Here is a 27,489-nt window from a genome sequence, read left to right on the forward strand (position 1 = left end):
CCCTTTCTTACCAAAGAATGGTCACTGGATAGGGGATGGCCCATCAGCTTTGTTGACACCTGGCTGGGGTGTCTGCTTGCCCTTTGTCTTTGAGAAATTGGTTTAGCTACTCCCCAGATTTATCTGGGAAACGCACTTAAGTCACGTTCATAACTTTACACACAATGTTGCTAGATGCATTTTACAATGATATTACTGATCAGCAAGTTAGGAGTTTTCAAACGATACCTCACAAGGCATACCTTGTACAAAGATTATCACAGTAGTGTGTAGGGTGTGAATACAGGAGTGCATTTCATCACAGTATGTCAGAACATAGAAGGGTTTTGATGAAGCAACTTTATGTGGCTATATCTAGTGTTGTCAGTGATGCAGATTTTTCACTGCAAAAGAGCGAATCTTGAAAGCTTTTGATTTTGCAAGAAAATTCGCAAGTAATTACCGATCAATTTAAACAAGTCTGTTTGGCCATAATTTTGCTGTTCTCTTGTTACCTCTGTGCTTCCTGTTTAATGAAGATCTTCATTCCAAGGGATTTATAGTAAAACTGGAGAAATATTCTGAGGTCTTCTTTGGGGATCTAATCTCTTTTGTGCATCTACTGTATTTTGAAAATCTTATAAAAATGTCATTGTTAAATGCAAAGTTGCTTTGAAAAATAATAACAAATTGTATATATTTTTTCCAATTAGATGAAGAGCTCCCTGATTATATTATGGTCATGGTGGCCAACAAGAAGAGTCAGGAGCAGATGACAGAGGACCTTTCCCTTTTCCTAGGAAACAACACTGTCCGGTTTACTGTATGGTATGTTTGTGAGCTACTTTTTCCATGAACCTTACTTCTTACAATTATTTCATAACTGCTTTCTGTATATGAGACTTGAGAATATAAGAAATTACACATAACATTTGATCAATTAATTTTTTCTTTTGCATGAAGTGATGCAATATAGTAACTGATAATTTTTTAAATTATTACTTGTAGCGTGCTAATGTTCAGGCAGTGGTAACACCAACATACATATATACAGCAGTTGGAGATTGAGGTATTGGTTTTCTCCTTTTATCCATTTTTGCAGCTGAACCTCAAGGTTCTGAAATGTTCAAAATAAATTGAGTCTGTTTAGACATGGTTAGCAAAAATGAGTTTCAAATGTTTGAATCCCATCAAGAGAGTCGCCCTCAGAAAATTATTACTGTAAAATTCTATAAGAATAAAAAACATTACACAGTGCAGTGACAGCTGGTTATGGTACATTTATTTGGTAAACTTCCCTTTTATTCAGATTAACACAGCTTCAGTTAGAGATGTTGATATTGTGTAGGCAGTGTTGTATCCGTGTTGGTCACAGGATTTTAGAGAGACAAGGTGAGCGAGATAATATCTTGTATTGGACCAACTTCTGTTGGTGAGAGAGACAAGCAACTTCCTCCACAAACTCTGCAACGTTAACAACCTCCCTCAGAACACTATCCTTACCACCATGGATGTCACTTCCTTATACGCCAGTATCCCTCACAGTGATGGTAGAGCTGCCTGCTGCTAAATATTTTCAAGACAGTGGGCAACCCTCAGATATCTACCTCAAACACATCACGAAACTCATCCATTTCATCCTCACCCATGACAATTTTTCATTCAACAACACCATGCTTTGTCCAAACCATGGGAGCAGCCATGGGTACCAGGATGGATTTCCAATATGTCAACCATTTCATGTTCCTCCTTGAAGAAGAATTTCTGAGCAAATGCACCGTGAAACAAGTGATATGCCTCAGATACATCAATGATAGATTTCCACCACAACATTAAAAACCACCACCTGTCCACTAAACTCTTTCTGGAATGCTCCCATGCTAGCATCAACTTCTTGGACACAGCGATCAGCTTCAACAGTGGAACTCTACAGACAGCCATATACAAGAAACCCACAGATCACCATATCTGTCTTCATAGATCCAAGTAACCACACCAAAAAATCTGTTATCTACAGCCAGGTACTCAGATACCACAGAATATGCTCCAGGGAGAAAGTCCAGGATATACACCTTAACACACTTCAACCGCCTTCACCAAACAAAGGCAGTCCACCAGAGAAGTAGATCTGGTCAGTCATGCAAAGGGCCACCCAGATAACTAGGGATATGCAGTCTCTCAGGGTATCACCTACCAACCCACACAAGCATTGTGAAACAACTAAAACCCATGCTGAATGAGAACTTCATCCTGAAAGAAATCTTTCCAGAATTCCCTCTTCAGACTTTCAAACAGTCTCCCGACCTCGCTGAGCTCCTCATCAAAAGCATACTCCCCACAGACCAAAACGCACCAGTTTAAAACAGCACCAGACCCTGGCAGAACAACAGAAGCGAAGCCTGCTGACATATCTCCACTGTTGCAATGATCAACATCCCCCATAACACACCTTTCAAGATCCATGGGCCCTACACATGCCTGTCACAACATGGTGTACCTCATCCAGTGCACTAAGTGCACCAATAACAACTATGTGGGTGAAACCAAACAATCACTATGCTCTCGAATGAACTCTTAACAGAAAAATGATAAAAGACAAAAAACACCCTATCACCTATGGGTGAACACTTTTCACAAAGCGGTCATTCTATATCAGACCTATCAGTCATCATGCTCAAAGGAAAGTTTCACAGTGCTTTCAAAAGATCACCCTGGGACCTTAAATTCATGACTTTGCTAAACACTAAAAATCATGGACTGAACAGAGACACTGGGTTTATGGCAGGTGTAGTACCTAGAGCTAGTTTATCATTTTAAATTGACTAGATCTCAACACGACAGTGTCCCTTTACAGGACACACTGTCACATTGCTTTTCATTTATTTTAGGCAGGTTCAGAAGTTAGGTGTGGGGGGGTTACATACTCCATCCAAATTTTTGTGAGCACTGAGTTGCCTCTGTAGAGCTTTGCTCGGCCTGCTGCAGGAAGGGGAGCTCTGTCCTTCTCATGCTGCACCTTCTTCTCTCCTTCCCCCTCCCCTGGCACATTTTCAGCTCGCTTGGCCATTCTCCCCGGCAGCAGGCCGAGGGGGTGAGACAAGTGTTGCTTCTCCTGCTGGATGAGGGTGGCTACTATGGGTCGCTTCCTCTGTGCAGTGGCTACCTGTGAGAGTTCAGCTGGGGAGGTAGAGGCAGGGACCCACGAGGCAGGTTAGCTTGGTGGGGTGGGGAGAGTGCGTCAGCCCCAGGCTGGGCACTGGGTCGCTGAGGAAGGCACCAGAAGTAGATTACCTTTGCTCAGCCCAAGATAGGGACTTTGCCTGGGGAGCTCCTTAGAGAAACTTTGTTGCTGTGACCTTCCGTCCTCTCTTCCCTGGGGTTCGTGCTGGGCCTCTGATGCATGTGCTCCCCAATCCTGCGACCCCAGCCCTCCAGAGCTGGCAGGATTGGCTGCCCTGGCCCAGGGAGGTGGGATGGAAGGTTCCTGCACCCAGAGGTAACATGTGGGTGGGTCAGTCACCTGTCCACAGTCTTTAAATTGTGCCCTCAACAGTTATATGTCGCCTCTGGGCCCCTGTCAGAAACAGAAGAAAAGAGCATGCAATTTATTATTTTTTGAAAAGTATACACACTTGTCCATGGTCATTTATTCCCTATTGTGGCATAACTGAACAGTTTGTCTGTGGGTTTGTTTGTTTTTTGTCATTTTATCAGTCACACATCTGTGTATCCTGCATCCAGTGGCTACATGAATCAGTTAGAAAACAAAATAGATACTATCGAATGTGAAGGTTAGTTCCACTACTGGAACTTGTTCTTTGTAGCATCTTCTAGCTAGACAGTATCCCAGAATGTATTATTAAATATGACAGAGAACATTTTTAATACTTTGAAGGTGAATAAATTAAATCATTTACTCATAAGACTAATAATGAGGTGAGGAGAGAGAATTTGAAGTATGAAGAGAAATTATTCTTCGGTGTAGGACAATATATCAAGATACATTAATTTTTAGATGTACTTAGTTTAGTTTTGACAATGCCCTCTAAATTATTAAAAGAATGAGAGTACTGTAACTTAATCAGGCAACTCAGGTTTCTTGATCTGTTTGTGAATATAAATTTACTGCACAGCAAATATTTTATCAAATATTGAAATAGATTGTGGTTAAAAATAACTGAAAATATGAAGACTAAATGAAATGTGTCCAATAACAATCTAGAAATATGATGGGAAAAATTAAAACGGTAAATCCAGGAAACCTAATATTTTAAACATTGTTCTTATGCTTCCAGTCTTTGTTCTCACCAAAACGGATTTCCCTTAGATTTCAACACCAATCCTTTGCAGGGCATTCCCAGGTATAATGTATACCTCTAGTGCAGGGATCAGCAACCTTTTCAGAAGTGGTGTGCCGAATCTTCATTTATTCACTCTAATTTAAGGTTTTGTGTGCCAGTAATACATTTTAACGTTTTTAGAAGGGATCTTTCTATAAATCTATAATATAGAACTAAACTACTGTTGTATATAAAGTAAATAAGGTTTTTAAAATGTTTACGAAGCTTCATTTAAAATTAAATTAAAATGTAGAGCCCCCCCGGCTGGTGGCCAGGTTCTGGGCAGTGTGAGTACCACTGAAAATCAGCTTGCGTGCCGCCTTTGGCATGTGTGCCATAGGTTGCCAACCCCTGCTCTAGTGTATAATTCTGATTCTGCTATAAAAAGTTTCATAGCACAGCTGTGACAGAGCTGTGGCCCAGTTTAAAAGTTTGTCAGCCCTTTTCTGAAGGGGTGAGGCCTGCTGTACATTAGAAAATGAGTTCGGTTTAACTCCATCAGTCAGGGTTGTGAAAAATCAACCCCTCAGTATGGCATAATTAAACCAACTTAAATCTCAGAATAGACAGTGCTAGGTCAATGGAAGAATTCTTCCCTTGACATAGCTACGACTTCGCTGGGAGGTGGATTACCTACCCCAACAGGAGAATGTGTCCTGTCAGCATATGTAGTGTCTGCACTGAAGCACTGTAGTGGTGCTGCTGTAGCATTTTAAGTGTAGTCAGGCCGTGAATGTGAAGGTTGATCCATGATGATCACATCAGCAGGGCTCAGCGGACGCTGCTTTGGCAGTGTTCTAGTGAGGATGCATGCAAGAGGGATCACAAAGGCTTCCTAAATGCAAAAGTGTTACTCAGTTTTTCAGTGGAATTTGGGCACATAATTCTCTTAGGCTCCTAAATTATGAAGATGTTGCAACTGAATAGGTAGGATTGAATTCTAAAATGGGCTAAAAATGGGGCATGCATTTCTGTTTTTCTCTGAAGGCAGGTGTCCAGTCAGTTTGAAATTTTACATAGGATTGTTTTATTCCCTTGTAGTTTTCTTTGTTGTTTTTACTTGATACATTTTTAATAGGAAGCCTTTGAATTTGGGCCCTAGCTGAAATTTTTACTTGGCAGTGTTTCTTGTCTGCTCTCTCTTTAAAGAAATTGTATGCAACATTTGCTAGGGAAGTGGATCTTGCATCAATCAGGTGCACAGAGCAGAGTGTTTTATATGTGTACAAAAACTGATTGGTGGAGTCTGGGAGTGTGCAGATCTTGATTGATTGATTCTGGGGTTGGATGTACAAAGGGATGATTGTTTAAGTGGAAAGCACGCTCACTCAGATGAGTGGCCTGTTGACGTGAAAAATAAAACTTATAAACCTTGCTGATTTTTGAATGGCTACTGTTCTGAAAGAATTTAAATTACTTATCTCCTCATCTCTCTCTCTCTTTTTCAGGCTACATGGTGTGTTAGATAAACTTCGGTCTGTAACTACTGGTAAGTAAAGTTTTGTCCAAGAAAGCAATATCTTAGCTTTGGAAGCAGATATAAGTACAGTATTTTCTTATACTCGTGTATATATTTTGCCAGTTTTTTAAAAGTTCTTAATTGACTTTTAAGAAACTTGTCATGTATGTTGCTCTTGGGATGAAGTAAATATGACCTTTTTAAGCAGGTCTTGCTGCTTTTTCAGTCCAGTGGGTTTGCTTCTGAGGATTTCTGTAGAGGCCAGTAGTTCACTAGCTTGTGGCTTTAAGGCTGCCCTTGCTGTATAATTGATTAACATAAGCTAAGTCACTGAACTTTGATGTAAGGGTGAAGTGCACCTGTCTTCACAGAACCTACTAGCCTAAAGTCTTCAGACTCTAACATCTTTGAGAGCAACTTGCCTTCCAGCAAAAGCGGTTCCTGTGGGAGTGATGAAAGACGGCGTGAGGAAATCCTACCACCTCTTGCAGTCTCCAGCACTCGTGCTGAAAGAAACGATTCCAGAGTTTCAACCAGCTCACAAGAGCAGAGAGCCGCTGCTGCCCGGTAAGGCTTCTACCTGCTTATTGGCAAGAGCTCAGATTTCAGGGGACACATCACTGGAATTGTTTCGAAGAGCAGTAGGGATTAACTAGCTGACGAGACCAGAACAGGAGAATGGAGGCTTTTCCAGTCTCACTTGGAAAAGGGTTGCTGCTGCGTGTTGCATAAAATAAATATTATACCTGGAAAGTTTACTTCATGCTTCTTTATGCAATAAATGTTCTTATCTTAACTAACTAACCTAAAACGAAAAGTAGATGTCAAGTCTGCCAGATTTTTTAAAAGAGTAAAATCTTGTTTTTTATTTCTGCTTATATTTAAAGCATTCTTCTAAATTTCGTTTTTTAGGGATTCTTATCTGGCAGCTAATTAAGATTTTGTAACCTCCTCTTTCTCCAGGCAGTCTTATGAAGATGGATCTGCATCCCGCTTAATGTCAACAGTCAAGCCTCTAAGAGAGTTGTCGCCTTCTGAAGCTGTGATTGACATTAAACCTGAACCAGATGATCTCATTGATGAAGACCTAAATTTTGTGCAGGAGAATCCATTGTTGTCTCGGAAGAAAGCTGTTGTAACTGTAACTTATGGATCTTCCCGTCCTACTGCTGAAATCTATAGACCACCAGCTAGCAGAAGCACAGACAGCCATATACACTTACAAAGATTGCCACAGCAAGGCAGTCTACAGGGTGGTAGGCAGTTTGACATGGAAAGCTGCAGGTCTTTGGAAACAATCCCGCTATGTGATCCAGAAGCATTTGGCAGCTTAGCAGAGTGTTACAGGCCCACCTCCAAACTGAGTGCTGATAAAATAAGCAGTGAGGTTAGTATGCAGATCTAAACTATGTCTGTATTTGACACACACTCAACAAAGCCAAGTCACCTTGGATGACACCTAGGAGGGCATCCTGGCCCCAGTGAAGTCAATGGGAGTTTTGATGTAAGTTGGGCCAGGATTTCATCACATTAGTCCACTGGCCAAAAACCAGTGTGCTTAAAAAATCCCCCCAAACCTTCACAAATTGCTGACTAACTTGGTGATGTGGCATCTGTTTGGTGCTTTACTGACTTGGAGTAATGAATTAGAACATCATTGGCAATGTTGGCATATGGTAGGTAAGAAGAATCATTTTACTCTCTAGATTTTTTGGAATAGCTGTGTTCATGCATGAGTTCTTTGTAGATCTCCAGTTTGCCAGGTGTGGAATAAAGACCAACACTGAAGATCAAAGAAGGAAATATATCCATCTGCCTATTTGTGTATGTATCTCTATGTATTTTTAGTGTGCCAAACAACTTTGTATTTAGGGTACATGAATCTTAGTTTCAAAAGTCATGGCTATTACATCACTTGCTGTGGATGTCAAAATGGTCCTGTCAGTAGCAAGCTAATAATTCTAGGACTGTCATATTAATTTATTTAGGAGCATTGTATGTAAAAGAAGAGGGATGAATGGATGGTTGACTTTCAGATTGTTAGGACAGCTAACTTCTTAATAAAGTAAAAAAAAAATATTTGCCTTCTATTCTAAGTGGAACTGTTTTTTGCTTTTTATTGTTTTTTGACTATAATCATTTGTTGTGCTTATGTAATGCTTTTAATCCAAAATGCTTTATAAATGCAGGTAAACATCATCCTCCCATTTTCTAGACAGGTTATTTGGGTTTTGAGACGTGATGTTTCTTGCCCACAGTCTCTCATGAGTTAGCAGCAGACCAGTCACCTCCCTTCCTGGGGTATATTAGACACGCCCCTTTGAGCTGTTACTTTCTCAGTTTTAAAAAAATTAATATTACAATCCTGTATTTAAAAAAAATAGAGGGATATTTATGGAGAGAGCCCTAGAATTTGGAGTTTCATCATCTTCAGCCTTGCCTTAGAGAAGTTTTTGTAAAGAAAGAAGGTTTTTCTTTCTTTACCAAAGATGTTGATTTCTGTCACTAAAATCCTTTGGCGCATCAGTCTGGCTAGTGAACACTCTCTGTATTTACCCAAAGATAATGCTGCTGCATAGGAGAAATAGGAAAGTATAAGCAGTATAAATGATACTGTTGGCAGAAGAGTTCTGTCTAGGTATTCCTTGGAGGGGATTGAGTCACATCCCAAACCTCATTTTTTCTATAGCACTTTTTTTTTCTGCACACAGTGCAGTACATCCAGGATTTTAAGTGTGTCTCAATGTCCTAGATCACTGTTTAAGTGGAAGCTCTCCATCATCTGTTTATTGGCGGAATAAAAGGGTCTTGTTTGTTTGCATATTAATGTGGATCTGATTAATGAATTGTTGGTTGCAGGAAGAAAGCTCCAGGAAGAGAAAATTGCCAGTTATAAGCTCAGTGGTCAAAGTGAAAAAGTTCAGTAATGATGGGGAGGAGGAGGAGGAGGAGGAAGACTATGGGTTACGAATAGGAAGTATCTCCAGCAGTGTGTCTGTACCAGCAAAGCCTGAAAGAAGGTACTTGAAGATTCTGTGGTTCAGTACTGGTTTTTAATATGAATCTAATAAAGGAGAGTATGGAAAGGAATGAGGTGATGGATAAATCAAGGTTAACTAAAGGTTTAGTATAGTATGTGAGCTAACTGGTTTAAAACATTAGAGTTGAAGAATACCTTATGAAAAGATGTAGTTAATTAAAGTGTATTTTCAGATTGTGTCTTCTAGCGACACTGTATTTAAATATGCAATGTTTTAACATTTTGTTGAAAGTGAAACGTCACAGTACTGGATTTACAATGGCTATTGGAATTCATATATCTGCAGGAAAAATTAATTTCTCTCTCTCTCTCTCTCAGACCTTCACTTCCACCCTCCAAACAGGCCAATAAGAATTTAATACTGAAAGCTATATCTGAAGCTCAGGAATCAGTTACAAAGACAACCAACTATTCCACAGGTAATTCATGCTATTTTTATGCTTGGCAAAACTATGTTATTTTAAAGTCCTTTCAAGGGAGTTGCTTACATGGGTGCTGAAAGGTAGATTTGAAGGTTGGTCTGGAGTGTTGAAGAGTGCTCTGAGGTCAAGGGGGATGAGGAGAGAAAAAGGTTCCTCACATGGAGCAGATTCCATGCTATTGCCAGACAAAAAAATCCAAATTAAAATTTGCGAGAACTGAGAAAAGTGTTTTTGAAAAAGATATGGACAAAGCCAGATTTTAATATTGAGCGCTAACATAAGTTATTTTAATATGGTGCTTTACATTTTCAGAAGACTTCCCAAATATTAATTTTAAAGAGCTGGGGAACTGGCAAAAGGAGTTATTGGCAGTGGCGCTGTAGAGATAAGGGTGAGGAATGGAGTCCGATGATAGGATGATCATTGAGATAGAAGCTTCCTTAAGAAACTGTATGTCTTATGGACGTACAGAGGAAGAGAAGAGGAAGGAGAAAGTATCAAGGGGCAGCGCATGTTGGAAGCGCATGAGAGATTCTGATTCACGATCATCATAAATTGGAAGAGGAAAACTATTCTGTGCACACGGGTGAGTTTGGATACAGGGCAAGCTGGTGCGAGAATATGGAAGAAGGGGCAAGGATTGCTAGCCTTTTCACAAATGAGGCAGTAATGGAAAATTAACTTGGAATTGTTTTGGAGAAGAATTTGGTAAATCACTTGCCTATTTGTAAAATATCTTCCATACAAAAAATAAATTAAGAGAATGTTAGCGAGGTTGCGAAGTGAAGTGTTCACAAGTTAGGAAATGCCTGAATTAAAGTAACCTCTGCAGCATTAATTATGGCCCTTTGGGTGTATGCATTATAATTAGATGATTGCATACTAACTTTTCCACAGGACCCCTGCTTCATTGAGTGCTCAATGAATAAAGCTTTTAAATATGTATTTTAATCCTCATTATTCAATGTCATTCACTGCATAGTATCTAAACCTTCAATGAATAAAGAATTTTGTAATTCTTTATGGAGTTTTCTTCTTCATTCATACCATGGTGTCCGAGTGCCTCCCAAACATCAGTGAACTTGTTGTTATAATATCCTTGCAAATTAGGGAGGTGGTATTATGCCCATTTTACTGCTAGGGAACGGAATTATTAAGACAAGTTAGTGGAAGAGCTGGTACTACTAGAACTCTTGGTTCCTGGCACCAGCCCATAGCTTTACTGTGTCAAAGGGTATTTTAGTAGAAAAAGACACGGCAGCAAGAACTAGAGCTTTTCATGGGTGTCCTGAAATGCTCCAGGAGGCTCAGTGGGCCTGGGAGGATGCACAGTGTAACATGGTAGGAGATGGAACATTGCCAGAAACTTAAAAAAGTTGTGAAAACTGTCCTGTGCTTGCAACAATAGTCATTTTCTGTGGCTTATAACTTGGCCAAAGTAGGGACAGCAGAAAGCACCTCTCTGAATTCTGGGCTTATCTCCAGACCATATTTCAGCTTCCTATTCCAAACCCCTAAGGTACAGGAGCCAGTAAAAAAAAATTATTTTTGCATTTTTTTAAAACATTCCAAGTGTTAGCTGGTGCTGTTGCTCCTGGTACAGTACAATTTGCAAATGCTTCATATCCCATTTAAACATTTTAAACAGAAAATGAAAATAGCATAAGTTCATGTACAACACAAAGGATGAAAAAAGATTATAAGAAACCGAAGGATATATCCAGCACTCCACAGTGCCTCATGCTATACAAGTCAGAGAATGGTCAGGACTGTCAGTTTGGTATTCATCCAGAGTATAGCAATCCCATCATCACACAGTTCTTTACATCCAGCTCACGATCAAAGCCAAACCAAAGCAAGGAAGTCAAACTGCCGTCCTGATGTCATCAAATTCCACATGCTGCTGCTGTCCTAGTCTACACTATTTCCAAGGATCTTGGGTAGGATTCTTCAGCATCCTGGCTATCACAGGTTGATTCAGATGTATCCGTAGCATAGTCATACTGACAGAAGGCAGGAAGAGAAATGACTTTGAAAGTCATTAGAAAGTCCAATTTGCATTTGCCTTCCATTTAACTACAACACTCTTCTGACCCTGAAAGCTGACTGAGTGCTGTTGCTAGTGTCAATCTTAGTTCCACTGTAGGCCGGCTGTGGCTCTGCACTGGCTGTTTGTGTGAGGGATCAGAAGTTGATCTTGCAAAGCAGGCATCCTAAGATTGCGGCACATGGTACTGCCACTAAGCTAGTCTCTGGACTGCTTTTAAAGATATATACTTAGATTGTTGAGAATGAAATTATTTTGGGATTAAATGCAAACATAGTACCACTATGTTGTTTTTTTTTTAACATGCTCAACTGTTTGACTTATGTAAAGTTCCACAGAAGCAGACGGTTCCAGTTGCACCCAGAACAAGAATTGCCCAAGATGAAACTCTGTTAGAAGTGATCCATGTACAGAGCCGACCTTCCAGAGTGAGCGCCCAGGTTGAGGCAGAAGAACCCGAGGAACAGACATTAGAAAGAATTCAAGGTAATTCTGATACTACTTTTCAAAAACCCATAAGTGGGAAAGTTACTTTACTTAAACATGGAAGCCTGTTACAGGCTGATTACCAAGTTGTTTAGTCACATGTTCATTATGGTAGCATATAAAACAAATTTCACCAAAAGTGCACCAGAAAACAACAAGGTATGCACTGGAGAAGCTGATTTGAGCACCTTCTAGTGGTGCCGCAGCTTGTTAGTTGCTTCTGTAGCTGTTGGACTCTCTTAGACGCCAAGAATCAAAACCATAAAGTGCTTTATAGATCAAAACCCCCTTGTGTTATACCTGGAAATGAGCTGAAAGCCATTGAGGTTTCTGGAGCAAAAGTGTAATATGTAATAATCACCTCTGATGAGCCAAGCAGGAAGCAAAGATTTGTATATCCTTCTGGTTTATAGTGAATAATTTCATATAATGGAGCTGCCGCCAATCAGGATGCACTTATTTGCATATGTATTATGTTTGGTTACTATTTCCGCATCCTTAGAATTTTTGACTGTACTCTTCACAGGAGGGAAGGCTTAATCAGTATCTTACGAAAGAGTGAGTGTTACAGCATTGGAGATATAGAGTCAAGGTGCAGTGTGCTGTGAGATATTACAAAATATTTTTTCGGCGCTATATCAGATGAGTTGTCTTCAAAAGTTTTTACCACTTTATTTTTATAGGTTTTAAAACGTACTGTAGTCAAGGTTGCGGGAAGACTGGTAAGACAGTGGTTACTTGAACATCAAGCTCTGTCTTCACCTTTGTTATAAAACTGCTAAAAGAAAATTGATTTAACATTAAAGGAAATAAAGAGTATAATTCTGAAAATGTCAGCAAAATATTTAGCCTTTCCTACATTAAAGGGCGGTGCCAAGAGCAACAGGTTAAACACCTCACCTGGGCTAACTGAAAGAGAAGCTGCTGTGTGACACTCTGATGCACCTGAGGATTCAGTTACTGTTTTAACATGTTGAGAAAAAATATCCAAAGATCTTGCTAACATTAAGGGAATAAAAGAGATTATTCTAACAGCTCAAGCAGATATTTCTGCCCTGAATGCCTGGATAGCAAAGAATGAAGCTGAAATCTCTGCTTTAGGGATTATAATAAATGAATGTGCAGCCTCAGCAAGTGTGTATGACAGGCAGTTTGGAGTGTTCTGACCGAAACTTAATGGGTTTTGAAAGCCATGTGGCAGGCAATAATAAAATAATTTTCACCTGTGAAAACACTGATAAAGGTAATCCCATTTTAAAAAAAAGTTTTTGACAGTAAAACCTGCTGGCACTATTGAGCTCTTCTACTTACCTCCCAGTTAGTTGTGGGAAGGGCTTATAGATCATTCACTCCCCATCCAGGCTGGAACAAAAACAAAAACCTGTTTTAATTATATTTTTTGAGAGTCAATGCTAGAATTGTGAGATCCCAAAGGAAGCACAAAAAATCATTTTTATATCATGTATATACCCAAACTATATAGTTTATCTTTCTAGACTTACAGGTGGGGAAAAAAATAGTCTTCCCTTGGAAGACCCTTCTCCAGCCTAAATTAGTAATAATGACCAATGTGAGCATTTCATGGCTATTAATGAACCCTGACAAGAGTCGAGGGCCTGAGGTCTTTGTTGGTTTACCCTTTCAGAATTGTGGGTATCTTCATCCCTAGGTTTTCCAAGATCTTTGATACAACCTTTAACCGTGGGATGATTACTTCCATTTTCTCAAAGAGGTCACTTAGAATTAGCCTGTAGTTGCTCATTCTGTAGAGCTTTTATCTACTCTTCATGTAACTGCACTCATAGACGATCTGAGAGATTCTTATATGCTGCTTTCATGGCTAAGAAACTAATCCTGGAAAAATCTTAGATAACATAAATAAATGATTGGAGTAATAAAAGACTTAACCCTACATTGGGCTCCACATGGGCCAGGGTCTTGAACAGGGATCGGCAGCCTTTGGCACGCGGCTTGCCTGGGCAAGCACCCTGGTGGGCTGGGCTGATTTGTTTACCTGCGGCATCTGTAGATTTGGCCGATTGCGGCTCCCACTGGCCGCGATTCACCACCCCAGGGCAATGGGGGCTGCGGGAAGCGGTGCGGGCCGAGGGATGTGCTGGCCGCTGCTTCCTGCAACCCCCATTGGCCTAGGGTGGCGAACCGCGGCCAGTGGAAGCTGCGATCGGCTGAACCTGCAGATGTGGCAGGTAAACAAACAGGCCCAGCCTGCCAGGGTGCTTACCCTGGCAAGCTGTGTGCCAAAGGTTGTCGATCCCTGGTCTTAAACAAAATCTGATGTTATGTCTTTGAACCAAATGAGTTGAATATAAATTAAATCTACTAGTAAACATCTTTCTTCCCTCTTCTTTTTCTAAAATCTGTATTTCATAATATTAGCATCTGTTCAAAAGTAAGAAGAAATTGAGATGAAAATTGTTTAAAAAAATCCAATAAATGTCAGTTGTGTTAAAGGAGCACCATCAATTTAATAATCACACTGAAACTCTGTTACTTAAGATTATTATATTTGATAGAGATTAGAGGAAACGAATTGTTTTTCTCTCTTTGTGAATGTTTACTTTGTGCATTTGAGAGCTTTTTTTCTTATAGTTAGTTTCATTGTTTCTCTTGTGTATATATAGTAAGTCTGTTGTGCCTATTGTTTGTGTGTCTTTCATATAGCAACTGAGGAGAGAAAAACATTTAAAGAGAAAAGTTATCAGGGAGACTTGGGTGTAGGACTTTTGGGTGTTTTCATGTTGTGAAAATGACCAGATTTCAAGTTAACAGGGGGTCTCTGTCTCCTGGGGATTGTAAATATGGCATTCCACTTTTGGGTAGCTATGGATCTTCACCAGTGACCCAGTGGAATTGCATGTGCACTCCAAACTTAAAGGGATTTTCCCAATATTATACCAACTGAAGTGGAGTTCACTGAACATTTATTATCACTTAATGTTAATTCTTTTTGCTCAGTTAGCCACTGGTCTTGTAAACAAACATGAGTGTAACTTTGCTGCTTTCAGTGGTCCTGTGAGTGTTTGCAGGATTGGGGTCTTAACCATTTGCTATTGCAACATAAACTTTTTTGAGGAACCCACATTGCTCACTATTTTCTGTGCATCTTTGTTATAAACAAACGTGGTCATGTGTGTGACACTGGAGAAACGGAGTGTGTCCCAGTGTGAAATGTTCAGGGAGGCAGTCTCGGGCTTTTAAAAAAAATGAAAGTAATGTAAAAACAGCATGAATAAAGCACACCAAATATCTAGATTAAATTAAAGGATAAAATGGATTTGAGTAGGATCGCTGTGAGGTTGGCTCAACTTCATTGTCTGGGGGTAACAATTTCCTGTTAAAATTAATCGTTTCTTCAGTCCTTTGTTTTGGTTTTTATATTTTATCTAGCCACGTTAGTCTATAGCATTTAATGCTGGCAGATTACTTCAGAATAGGAATGAGTTTGAATAGCTAATTTGTAATGTATAGGAAAACTCCCTGTATCTGTATATGAGATGATTTAGTGTTTATAAACTAAATGTTGGGTGTTTTAAATGGAAATGACTGCTTAGGAACACTATTAACCTACTATAAGGGCTGGTTTACAGTAGGTGCTTACATCAGCATATCTACATCTCTCAGGGGTGTGACAAATCCACACTCTTGAGAGATGTAGCTATACCAACCTATCCCCCTGTGTATACAGCACTAGGTTGTCAGACGAATTCTTCCATTGACCTAGCTACCACTTCTCAGGGATGTGGATTACCTATGCTGACAGGAGAGACCCTCCTGTCAGCATATACAGTGTCTCCACTGAAGCACTATAGCAGTGCAAATGCACAGATGTAGCATTTTAAGTGTAAACATGCACTAATTTTTCCAAATGTTAACAATAAATCTGATGCAGAAGAATGTTCTAACCTCATTTGTCTAGCAGCTTTAAAGCATAAAGTAGCCTTTGGTTTAGGGAGTTCTTTGCATTTGAGTGTGCCTGAGAGGAGGTAGCTGGAAATGGGGCTACATACTGTACTGCTCAAAATGTAGACAATCCCTGTAAAAATAAGGGACAAAGATGTAAGCAGAACTGATCTTTATAGTACTGTTTCTCCCAGAAGACTATGCATCCACAAACATAATCCATGCACAGTCACAACAATGGGAAAGACTGGGCTCTCTCTAAACAGCTGGATTTTGGTGTGATCCTGTCTTGCTGGAGGAAATGTTTTATTGCTATATGTTTTGGAACATTTGAGATGGAGAAATAAAAACACAGAAATGAAAATTTCTTCCTCTGTTCGTTTTGATTTTTTTTAAGATCAGAAAGAAAGGAGAGTTAGCAGTTGGGTTCTCTTTTAATTTTGACATGCAGTAAAATGTGCTTCTAATCCATATTTTGTTTAGGAACTCAACAAACGCAGCTCTTTTCCCGACTCCAGACTGAACCGTTAATTGAAGAAACTTTGCAAATGACTCAAGGTTAAGGATGGCTTTTCTTTTTTTCTTTTTGAAAATGTGATAGTTTGACCAAAGAGGCCATTGTATTTTAGATTTAAAATAGCACTTTCCTTTAAATTAGCTATATTTATAATGTCCTCCTAGTTTTTACACGTTAAGTAAAATCTTTCCACCAGTAGGTTCCAAAAATGAGATATTGGTGTATAGATCCAGCAGCTGCAGCAGAGCCAGCCCAATAACAAACACCTAGGGATCAGGCCATATGCTGCTACACCTTCAGCTGATATAATCAGAGTTGGTGCATAAAGAAGGAAGTACACTCATTTTCTGTTTAAAAACTAGTGTAGAGAATTGAAAACAAAATGCTAATTGGTTGGTCTCTTTGAAATTTATTATTCAAAAACATGACTGCATACTAAAGTGCAATACAGTGGATCTTTTTTCCAACTTTGATCCATTTTTTCTGTGACTCAGATTATTATGACGTGGAGTCTGTGGTCCACACTGATACTAGATCATTTATTCTGAAAAAACCAAAGCTATCTGAGGAAATAGTAGTGCCACAGAACCAGGAATTGGGAAAGAAGGCTGCAGAGGCAATGCGGGCACTTTCAGGACGTCTTATACAGACAAGGTAAAAAGTCAGTCCTTTACTTCATTTAAATGTTACTGTAATGTATCTTCTAATTGGTTAGAATGTTTATTTAAATGTAACAGGTTGGAAGAACAGATTCAATACATTTCTTGGTTTCCATGCCGCAGAAGCCCAGTCAAGACTGATGAAAACATGGACAAAAGAGCCTACAGCCCAGCCAAAGCTCAGAAATCCTGACACTCATTTCTTTTAAACTGAAAATGTGTCCCAGGCTTGGTTGTGATTAGAGCAATTTTTTCATTTGCCAGGAAAATGGAAAAAGTAATCGGATGGCTTGCAGGTATCAGAGGGTGGCCCACTTGTATTGTAATTTTTATTACAGCTGTTACATCTTGCTGAAATCTAAGCAATAGTTTGCCTGGGGTCTTGTTAAGGAGTTTTAATTTTGGTTAACTTTTTTACTCGTTATATTTATTCTTAGCCCAGCAGTAAGACTAAGATTTTGTCATGGTTATTTTTAGTAAAAGTCACAGACAGGTCACAGGCAATAAACAAAAATTCACGGAAGCCGTGACCTGTCTGTGACTTTCGCTGCTGCGGCTCCATAGTTTCCCCTGCCACCGTCGTGGCCGGGAGCCGTGGGGTTCCCCCTCTGCCCACAGCAGCTGGAAGTGGCAGGTGACCATATTTTCAAAAGAGAAAATGGGACACCCCCGCTGCTCGGCCGAGGTGTCCCCCTCCCTGGGAGGCCGTCGCCCGTTGGCTGCAGCCCTAAGGAGAGCCCCCCCAGGAGTCTGTCACCTGTCGCTGGAACCTTGCAGGGGGCTCTGCTGGCTGCCAGCCTCGAAGTCCCACAGCCCCTGGGGCTGAAGCAGAGAATGTCACGGAGATCTCCGGAAGTCACGAATTCCGTGATTCCCATGACCTCCGTCACGTAAAAGTAGCCTTACCCAGCAGACTACATGCTCTTTGTAGTACTGATGTCCTCTACCCACCTATCATTTTGAACCATAGGTTGAAGAGAACAGAGGCAAACAGCAAGGTTACTGTTAATTTTAGATGGTAGAAGCTATTTAAGGAGGACAACAAGTGAATGTATTCCTGATTGGGTTTGCCTGGGAGCGTGGGTGTAAAACTGAGCTGACCTAACTGGAACCTCCGTACTCGATAGCCAGCAAACAGCTATTAAGTAGTTAAATGGTGTGTGAGAGCCCTGATTTATGGGAGTTTTCCTATAAGGCGTTTAGCTAAGGGAAGCGCGGGACTCATTGCTGTTGAGAATGATCTATGTTGAGTTCACTGGGTTGGCAGAAATCAGTGCCCAGCGGACAGCTCTCCTTTTAGTTCATCCTAGTAGGGAGCAGCTCCGGTTTTGGGGTATGTGAATGTTTTACCTGATAATACACAAATTGCAGGAGTGGATGTGATGCCGTGTGATGAATGGCATTTAGCACATACCTTTCATCACTTCACTGGCCCTTAGCCTTCTAGTTCCTCTCTTCAGGGATCTGCTAACTTTCCAAACCCCTGAGCAGTTTCTCTTTTAAAAAAAAGGGAAACTTCCAGAGAAGTGTTTCCCTTTTCGCTCTCCAAAAGTGAAAATTTGTCACCAAAATTACAGTTACTCAAGGCCGTGGATGGTCATGATTCAGTCCTGTACTAGACATGTTTAGCATCCAGTATCTCATGATGCTGCAGGGCTGGAAACTGGAGCTTTATACCTTTGGAAAGAGGTGAGTCCTCCCATCCAATGGGACCCAGCTCTGACATCTAGCCCTAAAAGTTCTTAATATATTGAGCCTTATATTTGTAACATTTTTAATATATAAAAAAACATTTTAGGCCCTTTATTAGACATGCATTCAATTTCAGTTGCTTCGTTCCCCCTTCTAACTATATAGCATATAAAGAATACATGAAGGTGTGGTAAGAGATAAAGGCTTTGTTAGCACTTATTTGGGATGGCTGCATAATTCACTTTTGCCTTTGCCACTTGTGAGTAATGCAGCCATCCTAAACTCAAGTTCACCTACTCTTTTCAGATCTTAACATGTATCTTTCACTGTGTGTCTGAGGGGGTATATGCATGTATATTGTACATGAAATAGCTTCTTCCAAGGATTCTGAATGGCATTTAGCTCACTTTTATGCCTCAAAGTTGACTTATTTTAAACGGCTTAACTGTGTTCCTTTAGTAACTTTGCATCTATCAACAAGTCTCTGAATTTGTCCTTTTGAGCCAGTGTGCACAGGCTGTAAAATCTACCTGTTGAAATTTACTACTGTCTGTAGGTGTAGATTCTTGTTCTTTTTGGTGTGTCAGTGATGCAATAAGGAATGTTGATATTTGAAGAGGGTGATTATTGTTGGCCAAAAAAATCCCAGAACACCACCTCCCCCAATCCTGGATAGTGAGACGCTCCTTGTACCTTGCTCTTTGGACTCATTCTTACAGCTCTGTTGGTATCAATACAACTGACTTTACTTCGATTTCTTAGAGTTCAGTTCCCTGTGATTTTTACCTTTGTGTTTTCTTCTGTTTTTTAGAGAGCAGCTTGCACAACCAGAAAAGCCTGCTAGTCCCAAATTCATTGTGACACTGGATGGTGTGCCCAGCCCACCAGGGTACATATCTGATCAAGAAGAGGAGGAGAGCTGTATAACTGAAGGAGTAAAGCCAGTTACCCAAAATGCAGCTGCAAACAAGGGATTAAAAAGCTTTCAAGCACAGCAGATGCAGGTTATAAGCAGGCAGCTGGAGAGCCCTTATGGTAAATTATCCTAGCCAACAGGGCCTTCATATTGGAGTTAGGTTCATTTTGATGTGGGGCTTTCGTACTTGGGACAACTCTCAAGCCTACCAGCCTTAAACATCACTCCTTGCACTTGTTTTTGTATTATTTGTTTAGGGTGTAACGAGAGCACAAAAGTGAAAGTTCAGCATTTTAAGGGGATAGGGCTGTTTAACCTGCTGACCAAGAGCAGTAGCTGAAATTTTTCTCCACACAGCTTTATGTCAGTAAAATTAGATAAGTGGTTTCTTTTAAACTTCAGTGAACTTTTACTTGTCATAAAGAGCCATCATTCCCCTTACTTGCTGCATGATTGGCCCCATGCAGGACAGTATGTTCTGAGATGCACCTTATTAAATTTTGTTGAGCGATTGGAAATGTTCCAGGTTGTGGTGGTAACCATGATCTTTCTGGCCAGATTTGTTAATTTCAAAAGCTGTTTTTAATGATAAAGACAGTCTTTCAAATTGGTAGAATCTTTCAAAATAGAAGACACTTTACTTGTGATCACTGTGGTTTTCTTAATATCTTATACATTCAGAATACCTGCCCAGGAATTTAGAACATTGGCCTCTTTTAAGTTGTTTAGAACTCTGCTTTTGAAGTGTTGATTTGATTTCTGAATGCAAAGTAAAACTCACTTTAAAATGTGGATTTTCCTTTCTCTTGGGCTCCTTAAACACTCGCTGGTTTGAGGTCACAATTACATTCAGGATTTCCATTTGTAGTATGAGAATGTCAGTTCCTCAGATAATAACAGTGTATCAAAATTTCCTGAATGTGTATATAAGAAACTCAGGTCTAGGTACTATGCTGAGTGCCCTCAACTCCATTCACTGGATCAGGCCCTAAATCAGTGAAATGCCTATAGGTCTTTTTAAAGGACAGTTTCTGAAAGTTTCTTTAATAGAGAGATTTAGGCACTGATCCTGCAAATGCTTGCATGCTTAGCTTTATGTGCTGTTTATTTTGCTTCAGTGGGACTGCTCACAGCACATAAAGCTAAGCAAGGGAGTAAATTGTAGAACTTGCTTCGGCAGCACATATACTAAAATTGGAGCCAGGATGTGAAGCAGCTTGGAGAAGATAGCGTTTCAGATGGGGCAATACCACTCAGTTTTGAAGGGATGTGAATCGGGTACATGAATGAGGGTGCAGAAAGATTGCTACTAGTGAGGATGGATAGGGATATTGGTGTGAATTTTGAATTGCACGTGGATAGTTAAGAACCCAGTGAAGGTGCCAGAGAATGAGGGATAGGGTCCTGTTTTCTAGGGCAATCCTATTCTGGTTTCTGAATCCTCAGAACTAGACAGGATAGAGATTTAAGAACAACTGAAGAAGGGAATAGCAGGAGGGAAACCAAGAAGTGATTAAAGTGCAATGATTGTCAACAAAGTGATTGTATGAAAGTTGCACCTTCTTACTCAACAGTTCGGCTTGCTCTGTTAATAAAGAGTCCTATCTGCTGAGTGCCATGTCAGAAGTAACTTCTTAATGCTGCTTTTTCATGATTGTCTCCCAAAGCCAAAACTATCCATGAGAAAGGGAGATTTTATTCTGACACATGCATCAACAGAACAGTTAGTGAAGTTTCAGTTGCAGAATCTTTTTCTTAGTCCAGTCAGAGTAAGGAAGGATCCGGTTTGTGTTTGCCTATCTGGCAGAAAACCATTTCTTTTACTAATAAACTGAGCTCACTGGATGATCTTTAAGTCCTTGAAAGACGATAAATATCCAATCCTAGGATGTTTTTAGTCATTTTAAGAGGAAAGTAAGGATTTAGCAGGGACAGTCTTGTGTAGCACATTTTACTGCATGTCAAGTGCACACTTGTTTTGATCACTTTGTAATTGAGAAATTAACCCATTAAATAAAGTATTGCAGCTTTCACCAGCTAACACTCTCGACTCTAGTTAGAGGTTGATTAAACTCTGTGTATGTTCAGGTGATCTGAAGCCTTGAAAGATTTCAGTTTCTGTATAAAAGCTTGTCATGTGTTGGTGAGAAAGCAGTCTGTGCAGGGAACATACTGAATTTAAAGGGTGGTCTGCTTCATAAACCAAACTGCACATGTAATAAAAAAAAAGGTCCCTATGTCATTTCTCCCCCACAGTGGAGATGGAGGAATTGACTGTGCTGCAGAAGCAAGAGAAAGTGCTTGAGCGTTGCAAGTACTGGCCTGCCTGTAAAAATGGAGATGAATGTGCATATCACCACCCCACATTACCATGCAAGTAAGTGCTACAGAACTCGATGACATCTGATCTTCTTTGTCCTTCTGGGCTCTAAATGCCATGTTAGTTATTTCACCTCTGTTATTCAATTTACATGTTTCCTGGTGGGAGATGGAAGTTGAACGTTGCTTCGTAAATGTAACTTCCTCTCCCCTCTGCTTTCCTCTCTTTCACCATGTGGCAGAATTTAGTGGTATTTACAATCAGCAGAGTGACGTCTGATCTCCTGTGGGAGAGAGCTTTCTCCACCGTGCAGGATGCTGTTTGTCTGACCTCTTTATAGGAGAGCTGGGAGTGTACTGTCAGAGGCTACATCTGCACTACAGCGCTTACAGCAGCACAGCCACAGCGCTGCTAAGTGCAGACGCTCTCCCATCGACTTAGTTAGTGTAGCCCGGATGAGCAGCGGTAGCTGTGTTGAGGGGAGAAGCCCTCCTGTAGACATAGCGTGGTCTGTACCACGCTTAGATGAGTATAATTGTATCACTCCCGGAGTGATGTAGTTATACCGACATAAGGCTGTAGTGTAGTAGAGCAAGCCCAAGACACCTCAGCTAGGTGTCCCCAGAGTTTTGAGCACAAGTGCTCCCATGTATATGGTGGTACGCTGCTTTTTGGCTTAAAAGCAAGGATTTAGAGGAGTCATCCTGAAGATTTTACTATGTTATTGACTCTTCTTCAACTGGCAGTGACTGTCCAGAATAGCTCTCTTGCTGTTGTCCTCCTGGATTTTTGTGTGTCAGGCAGGCACTCAGCTTTACCAGTTGCTGTCAGAAGAAGGGAAACAGAACCACATCACAGTGAAACAGGCATGGTCCACCTAAGAGAGTGTACACTGTTGTGGAGTTCATTCCACAAGGTGAATCTTTCTGATACAGGGTTAGCTGACAGGTCATGAAGCCCTTGCTTTCCCCACCCTCTATCCCACAGTGAGGGAGTGGAGAATAAAATTCACACCTTGATGCTGATTGATTCAGTGCATCTCTGACCAGATGATCACAGTGGTCCCTTCTGGCCTTGGAATCTATGAATCTGTGACTGGGAAAGCAGATTCTCAGTCTGAAATTAGTCAGAGACCATAGTAGTGTAAAAGAGAATAGTCCCTGTATTTTTACTTAGTCCAGTAGATATAGTGATTCAGGGTTGTATAGTAAGTGCACTTGCTTTGTGAATGGTGGTATTCTTTGTGGTTTGCACTGCTTTGTCTCACAAATGAATGAGATATTTTGGGAGGCGTTTATGGCCGCTTCTCTCATTTCTCCAAAAGGCAATGATACATTATAACTTATGCCACCCTATACCTCTGAATTTCTGGTAGACAAACACAGGTAGTTCCATTCCACAATAATTCTGAAAAGAAAATTCACATGAGATCAGAATACTAGTTCTTTTGTCGCCCTAAAACTGAGATTGAAAAGGGACATTGTTGGGTTCAAGTATTTAGTACCCAGTGAAAATGATTCTCCTGGGGCATGTACAGCTTGTGGTGTTCCTGCAGTGGGAGCTCAGAAGCTGAATGTTGGACATGTTTTGTCTGGTTTGCTTAGCCTGTCAGCTGCGGTTTTAAATCTAACTGCCTTAACTCTGCTGTTGGGGATATACTGGTGCTATTTTTAGATAGCAGGTATCATCAGACTTGGGATTCATCAGCCTTGGTGTTGTCTTGTTGAAAGAGTTCATTTTGAATTACAGCCTTACATCATCTGATCCTTATTTGGAAATATCACCTTCTGCAAAATGAATTCACTCTCTTTCTGGGTGCTGTGACTCAGACCGTATCTGATCTGCGGGAACTGTAGTTTGCCCTGGAGCAGGTGTGCACTAGCTGCTGCATGGAATATGGTTCAAATAACTGGTTTGGGTTTTTTTCCCCCAGAGTCTTTCCCAGTTGCAAATTTGCTGATAAGTGCCTGTTTATCCACCCCAACTGTAAATACGATGCAAAGTGTACTAAGTCAGACTGCCCTTACACTCACGCCAGCCGACGAATCCCATTGCCGCCTCCCAAACCAGGTGAGCAGTCTTTGCTAGTTTACTGTGAATTTGTGAGGAAGGGAATAGTGCATGTGAGGAATTGGAGCTAACCCACAGAATCTGATTTGATGATATCTAAGAGGAAAAAGTTATCTGTATGAAACTCGACATTCTCCTCACTTCTGTTATCCCATGGGCATTAAGATGTGAGTTAATATACCTGCAAAATCTGTTATGAATGTCAAATCTCTGAGCTCCTCTGTGTAAGTGCTGCATACCAGCAACTCTCATTCACTGCAAATGGAGTAGCATGGGGCAGAGGTGGTGGCACACAGAAATAGCCTATCACTTCTGAATGGATCAGGTAATTAGCCAGTTCTGTAAGAACAAATGTACCTAAACTGTTCACAGATTTAATCTATATTATAACAAGAATGATCTTTTGATGTGAAAACACAAATTAAAGGCGTACATTTCTAGAAGTCTGCTTTCTGTCTTGTAATTTTACATGATTGTGATCATTTTATCTTTCACTCATTAAAACAGAGAGCCTATCCTTTAGTAAAGAAATGTTAACCTAATTTCCATCAAGTCAACTAAATGCAGTTATTTGAGTTGGAATTTGCCAGAAACATAGGGGTTAAATTCCAATCCCCATAAAAAACAATGTGGTAAGAGAGCCTTTAAACTACACCCAAAAGACCACATCTCCAGTGGCTTAGGGCTTCCTGACATCACAGTGAGGTGTGGTTTCATTATTGTGTCAGGGTAGAGTCCTGCATACTGATCACCTGTACCAGGGGTGGCCAACCTGAGCCTGAAAAGAAGCCAGAATTTACCAATAAACATTGCCAAAGAGTCACAGTAATATGTCAGCAGTCCCCCATCCGCTACCCCCCTCCAGCTCCCAGTGCCTCTCACCCACCGGCAGCCCTGCCAATCAGCGCCTCCCACTTCATCCTCCTGTCTCCTGCCCGCCACAATCAGCTGTTTTGCAGTGTGCAGGAGGCTCTGGTGGGGAGGGCATGGCAGGCTCAGGGGAAGGGGTAGGGGCCTTAGGGGAAGGGATGGAGTGGTGGCAGGACCTGGGACAGAGCAGGGGGTTGAGCAGTGAGCCCCCCACAGCACATTGGAAAGTTAGCATCTGTAGCATCAGCCTTGGAGTCAGCATCTATGCAAGGAGCCACATATTAACTCTGAAGAGCCGCGTGCAGCTCAGGAGCCACAGGTTGACCACTCCTGACCTATACCACTTCATGTACTCCTAGATGTTCCTGGGAAGAGCCCCACCGAGGTGTTATGTCCCAGTCCTATTTAATTTGAAAACTAACAGGCTCTCTGCAGCCTGAATGCAAGATTTGAACCTCTTTGTCTGCCTAAATTCCCCTGAAGTTTGTTGGAAGCAATATTCTGCATTTTTTGTTCTGAACTGTTGAAGTGCTTCTGTTTGTGACTAAATAGTGTCCATGTTCCATCCCAGAATCAGCAGCTTTTCATTGCTGGGTGACATAATCCTGATATATCTTACATATTTCACAGGGCTATTACAAGGTTTAATTGTTTGCAGAGTGATTTGAGATCCTCAGACTAAATGAACTCTGGAAATACAAAATATTAATTGCTGAGAAAATGGAATTGTTTTGATCCATACAATTCTCTTGTTCTTTTTCTAACAGCACCACTACAAGCACCACCAGCAACCTCCAACAGTCAGCTCTGCAGATTTTTCCCTGCTTGTAAGAAAATGGAATGTCCATTTTATCATCCAAAAGTAAGAAGTGTCTGTTAACACTTCTATAGAAGGAAATCTGAAAAATGTTACATTGCATCACTGTGTTTTATGAAACAATCCTCAGAAATGCTTCTATAATTTGTATCTGAAACGAAATCAATTTATAGCTTGAAAACACGAGACAAAAAAAGCACTGATTTATAGTTGTACATTTCTGAATGATCTTTCCTAAACTCTTTTTGGTGGTCTAGTAAAACTGTAGAAAATACTAAATATCAGACTTGTTCAGTTACATCAGACTGGCCCCAGTGAGTCAGTTGGCACTGTGGTATGTTTTTAGTGTCAGGTTATAGCTAACCACTAATCCAAACTCTTCTGCTTATGAGGAATGATTGGAACATAGGAGGGGGAGGGATAGCTCAGTGGTTTGAGCATTGGCCTGCTAAACCCAGGGTTGTGAGTTCAGTCATTCAGGGGGCCATTTAGGGATCTGGGGCAAAAATCTGTCTGGGGATTGGTCCTGCTTTGAGCAGGGGTTTGGACTAGTTGACCTCCTGAGGTCCTTTCCAACCCTGATATTCTATGATATCATGGGGAGAGCACACAATAAATGATGACTTGGGATTTCACTTTTCCTGCAGCTGGGGTCATAGAGTTGGCTTAGAGTATGCACAGCTAGATGATTATCCCATTGAGGATATAGCATCCAGAAGTGGCCACACTTAAAGTTTATATTGAGGGTGTGTCCAGAGAAAGATGTGATCGGCTTGGTAAAGATAGGCACCAAAGGAAGAGAAGAAAGGAAAGGCTGCCTTTAATTGTGGATTGTGTTTCTTTACATTAGAGATTTTCTTGTGGCTCTTCATGTACGCTATAAGAGGAAGCTGTAGCCTTTGTGCTATGAATTTTGACTGAAGGTGGACAGGGAATCTTCTCTTTTATTATGAGAATCACCTTTGATACATGTGGCGATTTCATGAGCAGTCTTTCTTTTAGGGTATGTCTACACAGCAGTGGAAACCCAGGCTTGAACCTGGACTCAAGCCTAACCCCCCTCACATCCACAAACCAATTGTGCTAACCTAGGGCTCGAACTTAGGAGCCCAAGACCCTGCAGGACTGAAGGGTCTGAGCCCATGTTAAGTTGGGACCTAGGGTCCAAGCCCTATTGCTTTCACGTGTGCATGTGACCCAGGATTGACTCAGGTCCTGGATGTATCCCAGGGTTCCTTGGGACAACTTCCTTAGTCCTCTCTGTGCCCACAATCTGTGTTGCAGTCTACTGCAAACACAAGCAGGCCAGATCAGCGTTAACCCATTGTCTGCTGAACACTGGTCTCCAAGCACACTATCAGGGATCCTGCAGGGTTTTCAATGGAGACCAGTCAGAAGAAGCTTTTTGCAGAGAGCTCCTTCTGGGTCACAAGAGCACAGCCAGATTTTGCTGCTCCCATGGGGAACAGGGGTGGGGCTGGGAGTGGGCCAGAGAGCAGAGCAGCGACTAAGTGGCTGCCTTGCAGGGAGGGGGAGCAGCAGAGCTCCTGGTTCAGCATGGCCAGGGAGATGACCCCTAACACCTCATCTGCTCCCCCTCCCTGCAGGGCAGCTACTTGGTCTCTGCTTTCTAACCCCCTCTGTGGGTGCATGTGCAGGGTGCCTGGGCAGCGTGCACTGTCCGGGCAGCGAGTGGGAGCAAGCCCCTAAACCTTCCTGCACCCTCCTGCAGCTCCAGCTCCTCCTTGCACAGACTTGCCTGGAGCAGGGAGAAGAGCTGACAGGTGGGAGGCAGCTCCCAACTGCCAGGCTGTTGGGGTCATCCCTCTCCCAGCTGTGCCGAGCCGGGAGCTCTACTGTTCCCTATCCCTTCAGGGCAGCCGCTTGGTCTCACTCAGCTCTCAGCCCCCCTGTCCTCCCAAGGGCTGCATCTG

General features: G+C 41.2%; 1 protein-coding gene across 4 annotated transcripts in view; it reads left to right on the forward strand.

Annotated features, from left to right (window-relative positions):
• The window catches only part of ZC3H14 (zinc finger CCCH-type containing 14), a 45,929-nt gene that overhangs the window by 8,723 nt on the left and 9,717 nt on the right, over positions 1–27,489 (forward strand). For all 4 annotated transcript variants that reach the window (XM_032774209.2, XM_032774210.2, XM_032774211.2 and 1 more), the window contains exons 3-15: positions 693–807; positions 5,768–5,808; positions 6,150–6,345; positions 6,742–7,165; positions 8,638–8,798; positions 9,137–9,237; positions 11,618–11,773; positions 16,178–16,252; positions 16,706–16,865; positions 19,374–19,597; positions 21,735–21,855; positions 23,732–23,868; positions 25,506–25,600. In XM_032774209.2, coding sequence (XP_032630100.1) covers positions 693–807; positions 5,768–5,808; positions 6,150–6,345; positions 6,742–7,165; positions 8,638–8,798; positions 9,137–9,237; positions 11,618–11,773; positions 16,178–16,252; positions 16,706–16,865; positions 19,374–19,597; positions 21,735–21,855; positions 23,732–23,868; positions 25,506–25,600 — 2,006 coding nt within the window. The remainder of the gene's footprint in view (positions 1–692; positions 808–5,767; positions 5,809–6,149; positions 6,346–6,741; positions 7,166–8,637; positions 8,799–9,136; positions 9,238–11,617; positions 11,774–16,177; positions 16,253–16,705; positions 16,866–19,373; positions 19,598–21,734; positions 21,856–23,731; positions 23,869–25,505; positions 25,601–27,489) is intronic.

Source organism: Chelonoidis abingdonii, chromosome 4 (genome assembly GCF_003597395.2).
Source record: "Chelonoidis abingdonii isolate Lonesome George chromosome 4, CheloAbing_2.0, whole genome shotgun sequence".
In the NCBI taxonomy this organism is placed as follows: Eukaryota; Metazoa; Chordata; order Testudines; family Testudinidae; genus Chelonoidis; species Chelonoidis abingdonii.